This window comes from Biomphalaria glabrata, chromosome 12 (assembly GCF_947242115.1).
Source record: "Biomphalaria glabrata chromosome 12, xgBioGlab47.1, whole genome shotgun sequence".
Taxonomy (NCBI): Eukaryota; Metazoa; Mollusca; class Gastropoda; family Planorbidae; genus Biomphalaria; species Biomphalaria glabrata.
In genome coordinates, this window is record NC_074722.1 from 27,710,913 (window position 1) to 27,729,189 (window position 18,277).

Here is an 18,277-nt window from a genome sequence, read left to right on the forward strand (position 1 = left end):
CTTTCTTGGTGGGTATTAATTTGGACTTGGGTCTTACCATCTGTAGATCAGCGTCCTTGTCCTGGGGGCGTAGGCATTTCTTTTTAAGATAAACCCTTTAAATTATTTATAGCTTCACTATCCGCTCCCTCCCTCTTTAGATTTTGTTCTCTTTTATTATTTTCTAACATTGATGCTGTCCTATGTTCTCTATAATGACATTTTTCTAGAGGTCCCATTGTCAGAGCGATGTAGGTAATTAGAACTTATTGCAAAGGACTTTTGTTTTGCTTTATACTCTTAAGAGTTGGCTTCTCTTTAAAAGCGAAGGCAACTAACTGACTGCCTGTTGTGTAAAACATTTTCGGAAATCTCTACATCTCTTATCATCTTCGAACGCTAAAAATATTGGCCTTTTTTTTCCAGTTCTACGTTTGAGAATAATATTTATTTTTTTTTCTACAATGGATTTGGCAAAGATTCTAGATCATATTAAAACTAATCTTTTGTCATAGAAAGTGAAAATGTGTGAATGAAATGAGAAAAAGCTCTTTCAGATCTCAAAAGGTAATTGTATAAAAAACCGGAAGTTAATGCAGCAAAAATCGATCTGTTTTCTAATAGGTGTAAATTTCTTGGAGATTCAATACAAAATAGTCTATTGCCGCCTAGAGTACCCACGTTCAGTTTACTCGAGTGCTCTTTCAGTTGTATTTTAACGTCTCAACTTATTGCTGTAATGATAAAAAATATAAATATAAAATGTAACAATATTCCTCTACAGTGGCCATAGGTTTTGGTTCCAGACTTTGTAGCTATGATCGATCAAAGGAATGTGGATTCTAGATTTTTTTTATTTTGTTATCCATCTTGCCGTTGATGAAAAGTAATAAAAGGAATGACTTAGAAATTCTGAGCCAGTCTCGACATGGTCAACGATTTACCAGCATTCAACATTGAACTGATTTAACGAAGATTGGTATCAACCACATTAGATACACTAATTAAATAGATCAACACCAACCAATAACGGTCATAATCTTAAAATAGTTCACGAAAAATACGCTAACAGTTAGCTTCTAAATAACGATACATGAGTGTTCATTGTTTTCATATCAAACTTGAGGAAGGGCTGAGAACTTCTCTTCCAAGCTTGAACAGCTTATTCTAAAAACTATTGTTTCACTATCTGTCAGGATAATTGAAGATCATCTCTCGTCTTCCAGAAAGACCCAGGAGTTTGATGCATCATTAGTTTATGATTTTTGTGAATAACTTGACTTTAATATGTAAAGGCTTGAACAGCGTATTCCAAAAATTAGTGTTTAAATATCTTTCGTCTTTCAAAAAGACCTAGGATCTTGATGCATCATGAGTTTATGTTTTTTTTTGTAGGCAACTTGGCTTTGATATGTGTTTTATCATATTCTTTGCATTTTGATTCCTTATGTGCCTCTTGCTATAATTATTATGCGAAATACTGATTTCAATCAAAGGGAGTTTCCGTTACTTTGGATGATTATACATTTCTTCAAAAAGAAAGATAACTTTTTATGTAAAAATCCGGTGTTTGTAAATTAGTGTCTAACTATTCACAAACAGACGTTCAGACGTCGTCCCCCCTCCCTCCATACGTATGCCAAAAGGCAGTCTTTTTTTGGTGAACTAAAAGGTGGTCGACGCAACAGAGGTGTCCCACGGAAACGCTTAAAAGACCAGCTTAGGCGCCAATTAGAAGAGAGCACCTGGTTGCATGCGGCTTCAGAACGAGACAGCTACTATAGTTGAACTTGAGGACGTGTGCTGATAGTGTATATGCAGTCACATTTATGGTCAATCCCCTATATCTACATGGAGAGTTCAAGTTCTCAATGTACCAAGAAAACATAAAAGGACCTTCCAGTCTCTCAATCGGCTCCTGTGATGGCTACCTGGTCGTCTGGTATGCGCTCTGGACTATCGTCCAGTTGTCTCGAAGTTCCTGGGTTCGAACCCTGCACATGGCAATCCCCCATCGTCCTGCGGCTTTATATTAGGATGTAAATATCTTTAGAATATGATGGAACATGTGAAAAAAACTAGATTACAAAGACAGTTTATGTGGAAACACAAACTCAAAATCGGCCCCCGAAGTGGTCCACCCAGGCAGGCTTCAATATTTTCAGAAAAAAAATCCAAATGAAATTATATCAAAAACAAATGAGAGATAAGAATGGACAAAGAAGGTTGACAGATCTTGTGTAGTGCCCCAACGGTACAGCAGATCAAAGGATAGGTGCAAGTGAATGCAAAGTTAGATGTGAACCTGGCCTAACTAGTTTCCTTTTCAGACCTTATGGTCTATAGGGCAGATGATGTAAAGTTCATCTGTTTTTGTGGCCTACGGTTAACGAGAGTGTCATGTAGCCAGCACAACGACCAACCGCCTTTACTTTTCCCCAACTAATATCAGGTACCCATTGGAGCTGGGTGGACTCAGAGGCACCTAAGGATTCCGAAGTTGAAAATCACAGTCTTCTTCAGGATTTGAACCCGGGGCCCCCGGTTCGGAAGCCAAGCGCTTTACCGCTCAGCTACCGCGCCTCTCCTGGCCTAACTGAAGTCTTATAATAGATGTAATTGTTTTGAAAAGGATCAATCTCTTATTCGAATGCTCAAAAAAAAAAAAAGGAAATATTTCCGCAATAAAAAAATTGCTCACGAAAATGACGTTTACAAGATTACTATTCTTTTTAATTTAGGTCTAACTTATAATGTATACTAATTAGCTTTTTCTCTATAAAAAAAAATGCTTGCATAACTGATTTTAAAAATTAGATTTTTTCGCTTTCAGAAAAAAAAAGTAGCCGTTGCATCAGAACTTTGAATGGTGTAAAATATTGTGATGTCGGATTTTAAATATCTTTTCTAGTTTACGAGATCTAAACGGGACGGACGGACAGACGGACAGACGGACAGACATTTCGCACAAAACTAATAGCGTCTTTTACCCTTTCGGGGGCCGCTAAAAATGAAAAAAAAAAGCAAAGATTTATAGATTCACACCTAAAATCAATGAAAAATCAGAATTATTTAAGGCATCCAGGTGACTTAAGCCTTGGATCTGCATTTCTGTGACATCGCATGTCGCTGATAAGCCAGATAAGTCCATCTACAAACTGAGCGTGCTGGACTAATTTTTTTCTCTTTGTTTTGTTGCTTTTCTTCTGTCATGGCTTCTTTGTTATGGTCAGCGATTTTCAAGCAAGTACTTACAGTGTAGCCCCAAGATGTTCTGTCGTTCTGTTCTGTGTGGGCCTGTTGGGAAGGTAAGATGGACAAATGGGATGGTGTCTGGGTCAAGGTTGTCGTTAGAGCTTTTAAAATGTATTTTATTTGTAAAAAATTACGACTTCAATTCGAACTCGAGAGCTCAAGTGATTTGTTTCATTAAACATTTCAAAACGATTTTTGCATTCCTGGGTACCAGCAATGCCTCTTTGGCTTATGGCAGCAACAAGAAAAAGTTAAAAGTTTATTGTTTGCTCTATTATTTGAACATAACGTGGGGAATGATTGCAAGATTTTAAATTTATAAACTTGTTAAAGTATTATTTATATTAAATATTATTTATATTTATAATACTGTTAAAGTATTATTTCAAACAATGAATCCGCCTCCTTTTTTGGTGGGGGCAGGTGAGAAAGTAGAAAGGTATTTCGCTTACCTAAAGTTTAATTATCTAACATTATGCTGAATTGTTCTTTTGCTTGTTCATTTCCTACTCAATGTCATAAATTTTTAAAAAAATATTTTTGTACTATTATGAAGACCATGGGCGCCCGCACTGGGGTGCAAGGTGGTGCATATGCACTCCCCAGGAGTAGATTGAGTAGGAAAAGTCCAGCCATGTTTTGCACCATCATATCAATTAACTTTTAATTAGCAACTGAACAAGTAGTGCTTCCATTGAAGTCCAGTTGTAAGGATAAGTTAGTGTTGCAGTAGACTAGCCCAGGGTTTTATGCACTGAGGGCCTACCGTAGACATGCACATCTCTGGATTCTGAGCAGTCAAATATTAGCCAATATTTTTATATTCAAATCAGTTAAATTGTTCTAAGTAGCAGTTTAACAGGAAGTGGTTTCACTAAAGCACAGTTGCAAGAATAAGTTATTAATGTAAGAAACTAGATACAGTTAATTAGTACCTGATGGCCGTTCACGTACGCTTTATTGTAGGCTTGTAATTCTTTGCACTATAAAGGGAGTGAACTATTCTATGGCACGTGAGTGGTGACGATTTGTTTTCATTTGCACATAGTTTTAGATTTTATTATATTGGGATGCGTGGTCGAGAGGCTAAGTACGCTTGAACTTGATTTGGCTACCTATGAAGGAGACTCGAGCTGAGTTGTGTTTACTGAGCGCCTAAAGGCAGCACGGAGGTCCTTCTTCCATGATGATAAATGATAATGTTGTTTGGTTGTTTTTTCCTTGGAATAGCAATCCTTGCCAGCTGTCTTTCGATGTGAAAGTTTCTTTGAACAAGAGTGAAGAGTAGAGTCATCTTGGTAAACGTATTGTAATAACTTAAGTGAGGCAACTCAACGAGGACATAGACGTTTATTTACATAGAGACATGACAAACACATAGGACATCTGCCTTGAGTACAGCATCTCCATATTGGCTCTCTACTTGGGTGGAAATCGTTAGTCTCTGCATGTCAACATCCTGTTCTAGTTTGGTTACTAGAAGTGCGCATCTCTGCACTAGCCTGGATGGTGGTGCGCATGGCAAAGTCATAACATTGCCCCCGTCTTAGCACTTTTCGTCCCGAAAAGAAACACTGCAGTGGAGCTTTGACAGTTCAGGTGGAGGTCGATCGGTGGGAACCACAGACGTTAGGGTGTCTGTTGCCCACAAAGCCATCTGCACAGTTTCCCGTGGTCGTCGCTTCCTCTTCTTCCAGTTGGCAAGTCTACGCTTGAGGCGATATCGTGGTCGCTGCTTCGACCTCATGACGATAGTCGCTGATGCCAGCCAGCTGACACATGGTGAGTTAGTGGAGGTCAGGGTTGCCAGCCACGTAACACAATTGGATGTTGTGGTGATCACCGTAGATTCCAGGTTTGTTGTTCTAAGACGCTGAGTCAGCGGACCTTTTCCATGGACGTGTCGTGACACAGTTGTAGGCCCACAGCTAGCCATGGTTTCAAGCACATAGTCTTTCTCAGCTTCATCTGTAAGGCATGCCCATGAAGCATCCTTGTAATGTTCATCCATCACTACATCAGGTTTCGCTGGGATTAATTCACCACCGTTCAAGTCACTTTCACTGATGTGGGCAGAAGTACACATTTCTGACAAGTTCAGGTCTTGTAGCTGGGTATCTTGGCATGGGCACTGTCCCCGCAGGACGCCGCATATACAGTTCATGTCAATCGTCTGGATGCAGTTGCCAAGCATCGAGTTCTCTCTTATGCCGCTGCCAAAGTCAAATTCGTTGTTTCTGTCTCGGCCATTGTTGGGGCCCGTATTCGCAATTTCCCTCGACGGCATCAAAGGCAAGGAATCAGAAACGGTCTTGAGGCTTTCATGGCTTGAGTTCTTATGAAAGGTACTGACAGATAAACAGAGGTCTTTAAGGTCCACAGCAGCAAGCTTGGACGCAGACCCAACGTTGTCTTGATCTGTCCAGCCCGTTGCAGGTATACCAGGAACAAAAGTTTCAGGCTCATAACAGACTTCTCTAGTTTCTTCATTTGTTTCTTTTCTTTCAATTCTGTATATCCCATTGCGATCGTCGCAGCAATCGTTGTCACGTTTCTCGACATGAAAGTCATCCCCGCCAGACTTGCCCACAACACAGTCACAGACAGCGCTCCAATCCCCAGCGCCTCCATTACCACTGTTTGTGCAGCCACAGTCCTGACCAGGCAACTGCTCCTTCCTTAACGAGTTTATTCCTCCTTTTGCTTGCGACACAATGTTATCACTTTGGTCTATTTGGCCTTCTACTGGCAACACACTTCATCTACTTTGTTCCACATCATGCTCCTCATCTTATTCCTAATCATGTTCAATTGTTCCTTAAATGCATCCCCACAGTCTTGGATCTTGCCCATTACATCAACAATCCCAGGCTCAATTTCAAATTGATAGGTCTCCGGATCTTCCTCTTCATCGATCAGAGCTTGCCGCAGACGAGCCGTGAGCGTTTCCCTGCTACCGACAGGTTTTAAACCTCGGTCTCGAAGCTCTTGTCTTATCTCTTTAATTGAGAGCTGATGTAATAGCTTCAAATATGTCATTGTAATCAAAGCCTACCTCCTCTCGTTGAGTTGCCTATAATCCCACTTCTGAGACCAATTGTAATAACTTAAGTGAGGCAACTCAACGAGGACATAGACGTTTATTTACATAGAGACATGACAAACACAAAGGGCATCTGCCTTGAGTACAGCATCTCCATATTGGCTCTCTACTTGGGAGAAATCGTTAGTCTCTTCATGTCAACATCCTGTTCTAGTTTGGTTACTAGAAGTGCGCATCTCTGCACTAGCCTGGATGGTGGTGCGCATGGCAAAGTCATAACAGTATTTACTTCTTATGGTGTTACGGTCGGCGTAAGCGCTTAATAAAATTGCAGGTTAAACCAGTTTTTCATGGCAGAGGAAATAACTTTATAAAAAAGTTCTTCGTATGTCATCGTCTCAGTCAAAAAGTTGATTTGGATCAGTGGATCACTTGCAGCAGCAAGCAACCGAAAATACGACCTGCAGCATCATGAATTAACTGCATTTGCTGGATATTTGGTGATGATACTTCAGATATCTTTGGCATTGAGCAGATATCTTTAGGCGTTTGGTTTGTTGATTCGATATCTCAACAAAGGAAACTAGCACATGAACCTCTCCTCGGCAATTTAAGGCGTTAGTTATAGCTGTATTGTACAACATTACCGGAGAGACCAACATTCGCTACAGAAAGACTCGGTATGGAGTTGTTCTCAGAGCTTCCAATGTCCATTGTTTGCGAACGCCGCATTGTTGATAAGGTTAAACAGAAAGCCCAATTGTCCAACAGTCAGTGAGTTGACAGCATGGACAAACACAACGGACATGTATCCATCTTGGTGTTGTTGCCGGTCGTTGACTTATACCACCAAACTGTCGGTAGTTTGGTAAACCGCCATAGCCGTATTATATATATCTTAACTAATAAACTTGAAATGACTTAAGTTACTTCATTGTGAACAATACTAAACATAATCTTTAGTATAATAGAGACAAAACCAACTGGTAATAAAATGAAATAAATGTAGTAGACATAGTAACAATATTTTTTAACAAACTCTAGCTCAGTTTCTGGAGTCGTCTGTCCTAACTAAGACCAAATGTCACTCCTGTTGCATCCTACACAATCAATCGCTAACCTCTCGCATACCATAGCACTTGGAATGAAAATCAACCGGGTCCGTGTTGTTTTAAAGAATACTAGTCGACCGGCGGCGTAGCATACGCCACTATTTTGCAGGGCCAACCTTAGGCCACTGCAACCTATGCGACCTCAGTGGGCACATCACTTTTATAGGACCCGCGCTAATTTTAGGTGTATAAATTATTAAATTAAACCATTTTATAACTTATAACAGATTTCCCGCGGCCTCCTGTCAGGAGGTCCTGGAAATCTCCTGAAATTGCAAAATATACGAAAAAGTCCTGGAAATATCAGGAAATTATTAAAATCTTTTGAAAACTCATACAAATCTCCTGAAATATACAGACGAAAATTCTCTTTTTTTTTCGCTCTTAAATTAGGATAACTCCCTCCGTCCGAGTTGCAAAAATAAAAGAGTGATCTTTCCATTGTGTCCAAACTCGAGCGCACATTACTTCAGCCCACCCCTTTTTTTTAAACGTGAGGTAGAAATAAAAAAACAAAAGAGTGATATTGCAAAGGTCCTGCCCTGCTGTGTTGTGACCACGTGTTCTCCCCCCGCCCTCTTGTTTTCTCGTGGACTATCCGCAGAGTGATCTTTCCTTTACTCCTTACTACTCGACAAAACTGTTGAGGGAAGAAGAGATTTATATATATAGATGCTTTACCTAAGTACTGATCACTGGTGGTTTATATTAGCATGTGTCAACTAGAGAACTTTTTGTTTTCAATTCATTGCATTTTATGTGTAAAAATAAACTGTAACATTTTATTGTGCACACTTTTTAAAACGACAGCAAACCAATTAGTGATAACTTGGTTTCATTCCCATTTTTAATGCTTGTACAAAACAATAAAAATATTGAAAGATATGTTTTTAAACTGGCGTACAAATTGCAGAGGACTTTCTTAGTATTTTATTAGATTTTTTTATTTAAAGATTATGGTGTTTTATGTATAATTGCTACTTTACTTTTGAGTCTTCTCTCCTGAAGGCTTTCTAAATTTAGTGATTTTACTAAATGTGTTACTCTAGTCAAATGTGAATATTCATTTGTTATGAATCTCACTGCTCTATTTTGTGTCTGTTCCATTTTGTTAATGTTTTCTTGAGTTGAGGGGTCCCAAACGGAGGATGCATAATTCTATTATTGGCCTAACCAAGGTTAAATAACATTTTAGTTTTATGTTCTGATTAGATTGATTTATTTGATTTCTCCGTCCTCCCAGTGTCTACCCATGAAGAGTTTACAAGAGGAATAAAAATAAAATAAAAAATAAGTTTACTTAAGTCCCTGAGGTTTTGAATGTTCGGTTCTTCATGCTGTCTTCAGATTCTGTTTCCTTCTTAGTCCAAAGAAACAAAGACTTGAGAGTTTTTCTAAACTTTGTGCTCATGTGGAAGTAGATAAAGAAAGGCACCGTTGAATTGATGGCGTCCACGTTGTAGAGTACAGAAAATAAGGACATGAGGATATATCTGTAGGCACCTCTCATGTTGAACTCGTCGAACGTTAGCATAACCAGCGTGGCGCAGAAGTCTGGCATCAGGCACACAATGTACAGTGTAGAAATGAGAAGCACCATTTGGGAGAGTTTTCTCTCTTTGTTTGAAATCACTCGGCCTTTACCAAGGGGAGAAACCAGACGCCTCCACTTGACTGCCTTGTTAAATACACGAATAGTCGCCCCTGTAACACAGACTATAGCCGGAAATGTTGTCAGTTGTGCGACAGTGTCGATCCAGGTCGATACATTGTCAAATGTTTGAAATAGTGATATTTGGCCAAAGACCGTCTCTGTTTCATTGTTTTTATTGTTTTCAATTACTAGGTAACCAACATAGACAAGCAACTTATTCGCTGATATGAACATAAGAATTAGAAGGTTTACCGTAGCAGCCCTCTTTGGCGTCATTAAACTTTTAACACGGTGAGGTACGGCGATGCAGATGAGGCGCTCCAGTGCCAGCAGGACAGTACAGATTCCAGAAATCTCCAAGAAATACACGTGAGGGGTGGAGACAGCTAGATAGGCAACAAAGTCAATGCTGTTTAATTGAGAAGTCAGTGGGCCGAACAAGAACACACTTCCACAGAGAAACAGGAGCGCCCCGGCATCCGCCACTGAGAGGCTGAGCAGTGAGACGTTGGTGAACTCTGTAAAACCCATTGTGACGAAGACGGCGATGTTGATGAGGTTGAGCAGGAAGCCAAATACTCCGATGAAAGCTGAGACGACAGCGTTGGCAAAGACAATGGTCATGTGACCATCTTCCAATGGAAGTAGTAGACTTTCGCATTGGTTTGACGATAAACATTCAGACATGCTTATAGTATTGGTTACCAATGTTATGTTGATAATCGCAGCCATTGTCAAATCTAAAGAAAAATAGTCAGAACTTAGTTGATTAATATTTTTTATTTTTTAAGATTCATTATTTTTAGCGGTTTAAAAAAAAAAGGAAATTTCTTAAATGGTGCATTTAAACGGTCTAGTTAATAATAAGAAATAAAAAAGCTTTGTTCGATTGATTGTTACCAGCATGTCAGTGACATAGGATGCAAGTTTTTCTTTCTATTCTTAAGTTTATTGATTCACTGTTATACGACGGTAAGACCGACTTCAACGGAAGCAAGCAACAGACAGTAGATTTGCCTCTGAAAAAAAGACAGCTGAAGAGCTCTCACGAGATTCGCTGGACACATTATTTGAGACCTAAATGAGAGCCCTTTCCAAACAATTAAAAAAGGCTTTGTCTGCATTAGATGTGGTAGAATATGTAGATCGCAACTGGGTCAGCGTGGTCACGTGAGATACTGCATTTATCCAAAATCTTTAAAATTGAAGACAATACGTTATTATTATTTTTATTATTGATTAAACTGCTTGAAAAAGGAGTCTATTTGTCTGGATTCTGGAACATATTCTTTGATATCCTTTGTCAAGAGTAGATATTGATGTATTTCGTATATTGTTCTCGTATAGTAGATTTGCTATTGTTGTTTCTTGTCATCTTTTAGTCTCTAATTTTCAATAGCAGTCTATTGATATTTTAATATGCTTTTAGTATAGTATAACGTGTAATTTACTTTAGTTCTATCTTTGTTTTTAACTATGTAATCATATCTTGAGTTACAATTACTGTAAACTGTTAACTTTTTAAAAACATTTTTATCTAGAGACAATAGAGACATGCAGGAAAGTGTTATTTGAGATTTAATTTTAAAATTATAAAAGCTAGAAGATAAAATTACAGTTAGGTATCAACAAGAAATATGTTGTTGTTTTTCTGTAACAGTAAAAGATAAACTTAAGATAATGTAAGGTTTGGACCAAATAAGAAGCTATTTCAATTATAGTCAAGAACTAGATAAAAACATATTTTACTGTTTTCAATTTGAAAAGTGTACACAGGAGAGGTAATTTTGAAATATTTAAAAAGGTATCTACTCGTTCTCTCTCTCTCTTTCTCTTCTCTCTCTCTCTTTCTCTCTCTCTCTCTCTTTGTTAAGATGTAACATACAATCTTGATGATGTTGTTATTAAATAATACAAGCTGTTAAGCCTGTACTTACAATTCAAATTATAACGTACGAGACCAGGGGCGGACTTACTATATGGGCGTTCTGGCAAATGCCCGGCGTGCCGGTACCCAAATGGGCCTGTATTAAATTGTTCATGTTTATAATATTCTCTTATACAAGGAAGGCAAATGAAGAAGATCTCTTGGATTAACAATTATACATTACGACAAAGTAACTTTACACTTTTTTATTTATCTATTTACTTTATTTATGTATTAATTTATTTAGTTTTGATTCAACGAAAAAAAAATCCTTTTTTTTATTCCGACAAATCTATTAGGTCACATTTTCCTCCTAGTCAAACTATGGTCCAAACTACAAATCAAATTGTAAAATTCAAGACTACAAGTAATACAATTAAATCTTATATATCCATCTACAACCCTCCATATTGTGATATTACATATTCTGAAGATCGCAAGAGTAAATCTCTAATAGTGCGTAGGCCCTAGGGTTTGGGTTCCATTTCCATGCTGGCTATTTTTTTTTCAGAATGTTTCTAAATATAAATGTTTAATTTTCTCTATTATTTGAACAAACATTAGGAATAGATTGAAATGTTTTTTTAGCGGCCCCCGTAAAGAAAAAAGGCGCTATAAGGTTTCTGCAAAATGTCGTCTGTCCGTCTGTCCGACTGTCACACTCAGATCTCAAAAACCTAGAAGAGAAATTCTTATTTCACCATGCGATGTGGTTTGCAAAGTTTTGTTGCAACGACAAATTTTTGTTTTCTAAAAGCAAACCGTTTACTTTTTTAAATTAATTATGCAAGCGATTTTTAAATAACAGTACAATTCTAAAACAATAGATAAATATAAGGAAGACTATGCCTACAATGTGTATTTTCAGTATTACTTAGTCAAATACATTTATAGCATGTACAAAAATGTTCACAACAAATATAAATATTAGTTAACTGTTGTTTTTTTCTGGTCATCTAGCTGCTAAAATTTAAAAGAAAACATTTATGTTTGTTTATAAAGGCTAAGAATGCACATTGTATGTAAATATCACGCACATTTTTTTAAATGAACATTCCATAAGCGACATTCATGCAGTAGCGTGACGGCAGCGGCAGAGAGAAATTGAGGACATTTTTTTTTCTGTTAGAAAAGCTTAGGATTTTCTATTTTATAATATCTAGGTTAGTTTCTTAAAATCACATTTTTGTTTAAATTTTAGAATAGCTTAGGATTTTCTATTTCAATATCTAGATTAGGTTTTTTATGACTAGTTTTTTTTTATTAGAATAGCCTAAGATTTTCTATTTCAATGTTTTTTGTTTTGTTTTTTTTTAAGACTACGTTAGATAATTAGTGCTTACTTAGGTTTTATTGGGGCGCGGTGGCTGAGTGATTAAGCGCTCGATTTCTTAGCCTGAGGTCCTGGGTTCGAATCCCGGCGAAGACAGGGATTTTGAATTTAGGGATTTTTAGAGCGTCCCGGAGTCCACCCAACTCTAATGGGTACCTGACTTTAGTTGGGGAAAGTAAAGGCGGTTGGTCGTTGCACTGGCCACATGACACCCTGCTCGTTAACCTTTGGCCATAGAAACAGATGACCTTAACATCATCTGCCCCATAGATCTGAAAGGGAAACTTTACTTTACTTTTAGGTTTTAGTATTATGACCTGAATGCGTGGCTGGAAAAATTCAAGACCCATTTCAGGCTTTGAACGAGACAAGTGCACATTGTAAGAGAAGGCGGTGGCGGATGGCAGCAGACTTTTTTCTGGAGAAAGCCAGTGCGGACCTGTCTCTGAAGAGTAGAACCCAGCCCTCAGTGCCCCTCCAAGAGGACTCTGACGTGATGTGTTCTGAATCCTTGCCAGTTGCTGTCCTGCTCAACCAAATAGCTTAGTAGGTACGATAACTGGTATTAAATTGTTAATGTCTGTTGGAATTAGGGGTGCACTGGATAGTCGCTCCGGCTCCGGCTTCTGCAGAATATTCGGCATTTTCCCAGTATTCGGCCATATTCTGCTCCGGTCGAATATCACTGCCGGATAGTTGGCCGAATAGTAAAAAAAACTACTCCTATTTAAAATGCATAAATTAGACCTCGTTACATTAATGTCTGTTATAGAATTTATTAATGTTTATATTTAAAACATAATAATGTGCTTAAAAATAGGACCTATATGAATATTAACCGAACATCTTTTAATATAAAGACAAGGCGTGTTAATATAAATAGAAATGAAACTTTACATTATAAATGCGCGTTACATACTGATCAGCAATGGCTGGCACATTTGTTCAGTTTGTCTTGAACAAGTCTAATACTATGAACGTAGGTTTAATGTCGGCATATTGACACTCTCTAGAGGCCACTCCTTAGGAGGGAACTGAGTTTGTTTACTTGGTAGTAAATCTTTAGTAGGGGGCTGGACTTCAAGCCACACCTCTACACCCCTTGATCAAGAAACATGAAAAGGACCAAGATGCCTGTGTAGTCGTTGAATGAACTCTTTATGTTGTGCATGTTCTATTTATGTGAATGTTTCTGTTGTGTTGTCTGTATATGATGGCTGCCTGGTCGTGCGGTTTGCGCGCTGGACTGTCGTTCGGATTTATCGACGGTCGAGGGTTCAAACCCTGCCCGCTCCCATCCCCCGTCGTCCTGCGGGAGGTTTGGACTAGGAAGTAAACTATCTTCAACTCTGAAGGAACATCCAAAACATGTAAAACATTTTACAAACAAACATTTTTATGAGAAAAGAATCCTTGTAATTATAATAATTTCCATAAGTATCAACAAAGCAGTCTTAGTCTTAGTCTTAGTCTTAGTCTTAGTAACCAGGTATATCTTCAGAGATAGACATGAACAACTCGCACCCCCTTTTATTTGTTTAGTCCAACACATTGAGTTCATTGATAGACAGGTGATAGACAAGTCAGATACGATGGACGTAGGCACTCTCTAGATGTCACACGAGGGAACTAAGTTTGTTTACTTGTTTGTAAATCTTTATTAGGGGGCTGGTCTTTAAACCACACCCCTACACGGGTAACCGGAAAATGAGTTTGTTTATTTAGAAAAAATCTCAATCACGTGGCTGGACTAGAAGCCACACCTCTTCACATGTGCCGAGTTACTTGGTTATAAATCTTAATTTGTAAGCTGGACTAAAGATCATACACCTAAACGAGTGACCCTTTGCTACAGAAAAGTACAAGGCTCAGATATATATTAGCATAAAAGACACGACTAGGTCAATCTTTTAATGGAGACACAAAAACCCCCCTACACCATATTTTATTTGTTTAGTCCTTGACATTTAATTTATTCTTAGACATTGACCATTTTTAAGCCAGAATGGAAAAAACACAACATTCTAAAAAAAGCACACTGACACTGTAAATAACAATATATAGAACTTACTTTTCCTAACGTGTTAACTTGACTATTACTCCTGCAGTTAAGTGTCTTGATTTGATAACGATATTGTGATTAATTTCTGACAGTCAAGTAACTTTAAGTGTCTTGATTTGATAACGATATTGTGATTAATTTCTGACAGTCAAGTAACTCCTCGTTATTACTATTTGTGTTTACTTAAGATGCGTACTTAGCCACTGTGTATCTGGCCAGGACGACTTTTTACACACCCGACACCCATAGGCTTACTATCGTGCATGAAACCACGATAAAATCAGTAATAATTAAGGAAGATGTTTCTTGCATACGTTCTTTGTATTTAATGTTTTTTACATAAGTTCTTTGCACAATAAAATAAAACAAAGATGTGCATGTCTGCGTGTGTGTATTTTTTTGCCTTGTATTAAAACCTTTGGAAAGGAAGCTAATTTAATTGTTAATTCTATTAACTTACAATATAACGGACAATCTAACAATAAAGTTTACAATCGCAGAAAATAAAATGATCTAAAGCACCACAATTAGATCTAGCAAACAAAGAAAAAATATGCTGGAATGTTAAGAAACACTTGACCTCTGTAACTAGTGTACGGATATAATTTATCTACATGCTTGACTGACCATGTCAATGTGTTATCTTTTCTGCCTGACCATCAACTATACACACTACTAGGACTACATGTGTAGGCCCACTCTGTCTATCTGACCATGTTGTTAACTCTTTCTATCCGTAATTATTTTTCCACATTTTAAAAGAATTCTTCATTTTGCGCATTTGTTGTTTGTAATCAGAAAATGTTGTATTTGGTGTCCAATTAAAGGGAAATGCATGCTCTTTTTATATAAATCAAAGTCAAGTTTAAACAATTAAATGTTAATTTAATTTAATTAGGTCAAATCAACGATGGTATCGTCGATTAGGAGAGAAAGAGCTAAAATCAATCAAACATACAGTCTATTTATGTTTTTTTGGTAGGGAGGGTGTGAATGAGTTTTAATCTTCTCTAGTTGGTTTTCCTTATGCTCTACACAACTGTAGATCTAAACTCTAAACATAGATATCAATAATAGGCCTACAGACTACAATTAAATCTTTGCTTCGGCACCAACTAAGGTTTTAACTATAAATAGGTATTATTGATGTTCCCACTGTTAATAAAATATCGTTTGCCGCAAATGGATCAAACTAAAACAATAAATTTTGCCCTACAATACTTCAGATTCCAACTATTAACTAATAGCTACTATCGGTATTAACTCTTTCTCTCCGTAATTTTTTACCACATTCTGGTGGAATCAACGTTGGTGTCGTCTTTTAGGAGAGAAAGAGTTCAGCCTCTTGAAGCCAGAAGCGGTCCTTGGACTTTAAATTACAATCCTGATGATCAGTTGTTGGTCTGAAATTCATGAATACATACATCCATCCACTATACAAGCCAGATTGCATTTTACTTTTGAGAGATTTACATTAGTAACTAAATATATACTTCCATAATTTACATTGACCCCCCCCCCCTTTGCAGTTGGTGGCCTGGTACATAAAAACACACTTATGCTACACAGATTAGTTAATTAGGCCTCTCTGTTTATAACTATTGTTAAACTTTAATTCATCAATCAGTAATAGAGTTTAAAACAATAAGATATATAAAAGGGAAAAAAAATGGACAAAATGTTCTATTTTACTTTTATACATACACACACATGTACGACAAAGTTTTGTTGGATTGTAGTCGAATCTTTGTGAAAGATGCACTCTGCACAAGCTCGATACCTGTTTTGTTTTCAATTTCAAAACAATGTCAAAAGATAATCTATACTTGCTCGTTTGACATATACGGTAGTTGTCATGCCAAAATGTCTAAAAAAAATCTATTTGTCAATAATATTTATTTTGTTATTAAGTTAGCGCGCTGGACTCATTGTCTCGAGTGTGCCGGGTTTATACCCTGCTCGCTGCTATCCCCCGAAGTCCAGCGGGAGGTATAGACCAAGTCTTTAGCTTTGACGGAAAATCTGAATCATTAAAAAAAAAAATCTTTGAAATATTATTACTTTGGACAATCAAAATAAAATCACGTCTTGAATATTCCTTGCGAATAGGCGGATCCAACAGGGATCCGACCGGGGCCGCCTCTGAGTTTGTGTGATAACACAAACTTAATCTTCTTGTATTTGTTCTTATTAAACGAAAGCGCTTTGCACGCAAAAACGATCCTTAGATAAAAAAAGATTTCTTCAATAACATTTCCATTTAAACAAAAACAAAATGCATTTAAGGTGTTAAGATGGTTAATCTTGAGATGTTTTCGTTGTGTTGGTATTTCGTTCTCCAAGGAATGATGAGATTGAAGAGCTCTGAAGAAACCAAAACTTGAGAGTTTTTCTGAACTTACTGCTCATGTGAACGTAGATAAAGAAAGGTAACGTTGAATTGATGGCGTCGATGTTAAACAGCACAGAAAATATGACCATAAACATGAAATAGTATTTACTGGTCATACTAAACGACTCTAACCACAGCATGACCAGCGTGGCCAAAAAGGCCGGAATCAAGCAGACAATGTACACCACAGATATAAGTATCACCATTTTGGACAGTTTCTTCTCTTTGTTGGAAATCGCGTTGCCTAAACCAGGGGAGGTAACCCCACGTCTCCACTTCACACTTTTGTTAAATATATGAATGGTCGCCCCTGTCACGAAGACCATTGCCGGAAATGTTGTAAGTTGGGTGAAAGTGTCTATCAATGTTGAGACGTTATCGAAAATTCGGAATAGCGATGTTTGACCAAAGACCGATTCTGTTTCATTGCTCATACTAAACCCGTTATCAGTCACTAGATATCCTAAGTATCCGATATAGACAAGTAGCTTATTGGCAGTTATATACATGAAAATCAGAAGGTTTACAGTAAGGGCTCTCTTTGGCGTCATTAAACTTTTAACACGGTGAGGTAGGGCGATGCAGATGAAGCGCTTCAATGCCAGAAAGACAGTACAGATTCCAGAGATCTCTGCAAAGCAAACGTGCGGGGTGGTCACTGCCAAATAGACCATCAACTCCTTGTCACTAGCCTGAGGCGTCAGTGGGCTGTACAGAATAACGTTCGCGGAGAGAAACAGGAGCGCCCCAGCATCGGCCACCGCAAGGCTGAGTAAGGAGACGTTGGTGAACTCCCCGAAGCCCATTTTCACGAAGACCGCGATGTTGATGACGTTGAGCAGGAAGCCGGAGAGTCCGATACACGCTGAGACGACAGCATTGGCAAAGACAATGGTCATATAGAGGCCCACTTGCTGCAATGCTGAATCTTCGATTGGAATGTTTCTTATACATCCATAGACACATGTACTGTTAGCAGATAGAGTGTCTACATTAGAGTTACTTTCATCATCATCATCATTAAACTCCATTTGATTTTCGGCCTGAAAGGCAGAAATTTTTTCTTGCTAAAGACCTGAACACAAACCCTGCTGTGTGTAATGCGCGTATGTCACCAAACAGGTGGTTACCTAGACTTGTCGATACGGAGATGAACAAGTCTGTAGCAGTCGTAAAGAATACCAGAAACCTCTTCCTCTTCCGGGATTGGGAACAACATCATTTGAAGTCTGGCCTGAACTGAGCTAATTATATACCCGTCTTGCACCTGCACTGCACTATAAGAGCTTGTTAGTATTGGTAGCCATTATAATGAATTGCTCACATGTATTTATACGTTCGTATTGTCCGTAGGCCAAAATATTGTAAGGTATTAGGTATAATTTTATATAACTTTATAAACAAAATTTTCGCTTTTACAGTCACAGACGTGAGAAATGTAGATTGTATTTCCTTAAAAAGAATGTAAAGATAAGTAGAAAGAATAAATATTGTATGTTATATACTTTCAAGCAATAGTT

The 18,277-nt window shown here is 37.8% G+C and overlaps 2 protein-coding genes across 2 annotated transcripts; both read right to left on the reverse strand.

Moving 5' to 3' along the window:
- Window positions 1-8,689: 8,689 nt before the first annotated feature.
- Window positions 8,690-9,730, reverse strand: LOC129921934 (uncharacterized). The gene has a single exon (XM_056005305.1). It carries the CDS (start codon window positions 9,728-9,730, stop codon window positions 8,690-8,692), a length of 1,041 nt encoding a protein of 346 aa, XP_055861280.1.
- A 6,933-nt stretch (window positions 9,731-16,663) lies between these two features.
- Window positions 16,664-17,788, reverse strand: LOC129921935 (uncharacterized). Its single transcript, XM_056005306.1, has one exon. The coding sequence runs from the start codon at window positions 17,786-17,788 to the stop codon at window positions 16,664-16,666; it is 1,125 nt and encodes a 374-aa protein (XP_055861281.1).
- Window positions 17,789-18,277: the final 489 nt, after the last annotated feature.

Coding starts and splice junctions, on each gene's coding strand:
- LOC129921934 (XM_056005305.1), bottom strand. CDS start 9,730: ATGTCTGAATGTTTATCGTCAAACCAATGCGAAAGTCTACTACTTCCA.
- LOC129921935 (XM_056005306.1), bottom strand. CDS start 17,788: ATGGAGTTTAATGATGATGATGATGAAAGTAACTCTAATGTAGACACT.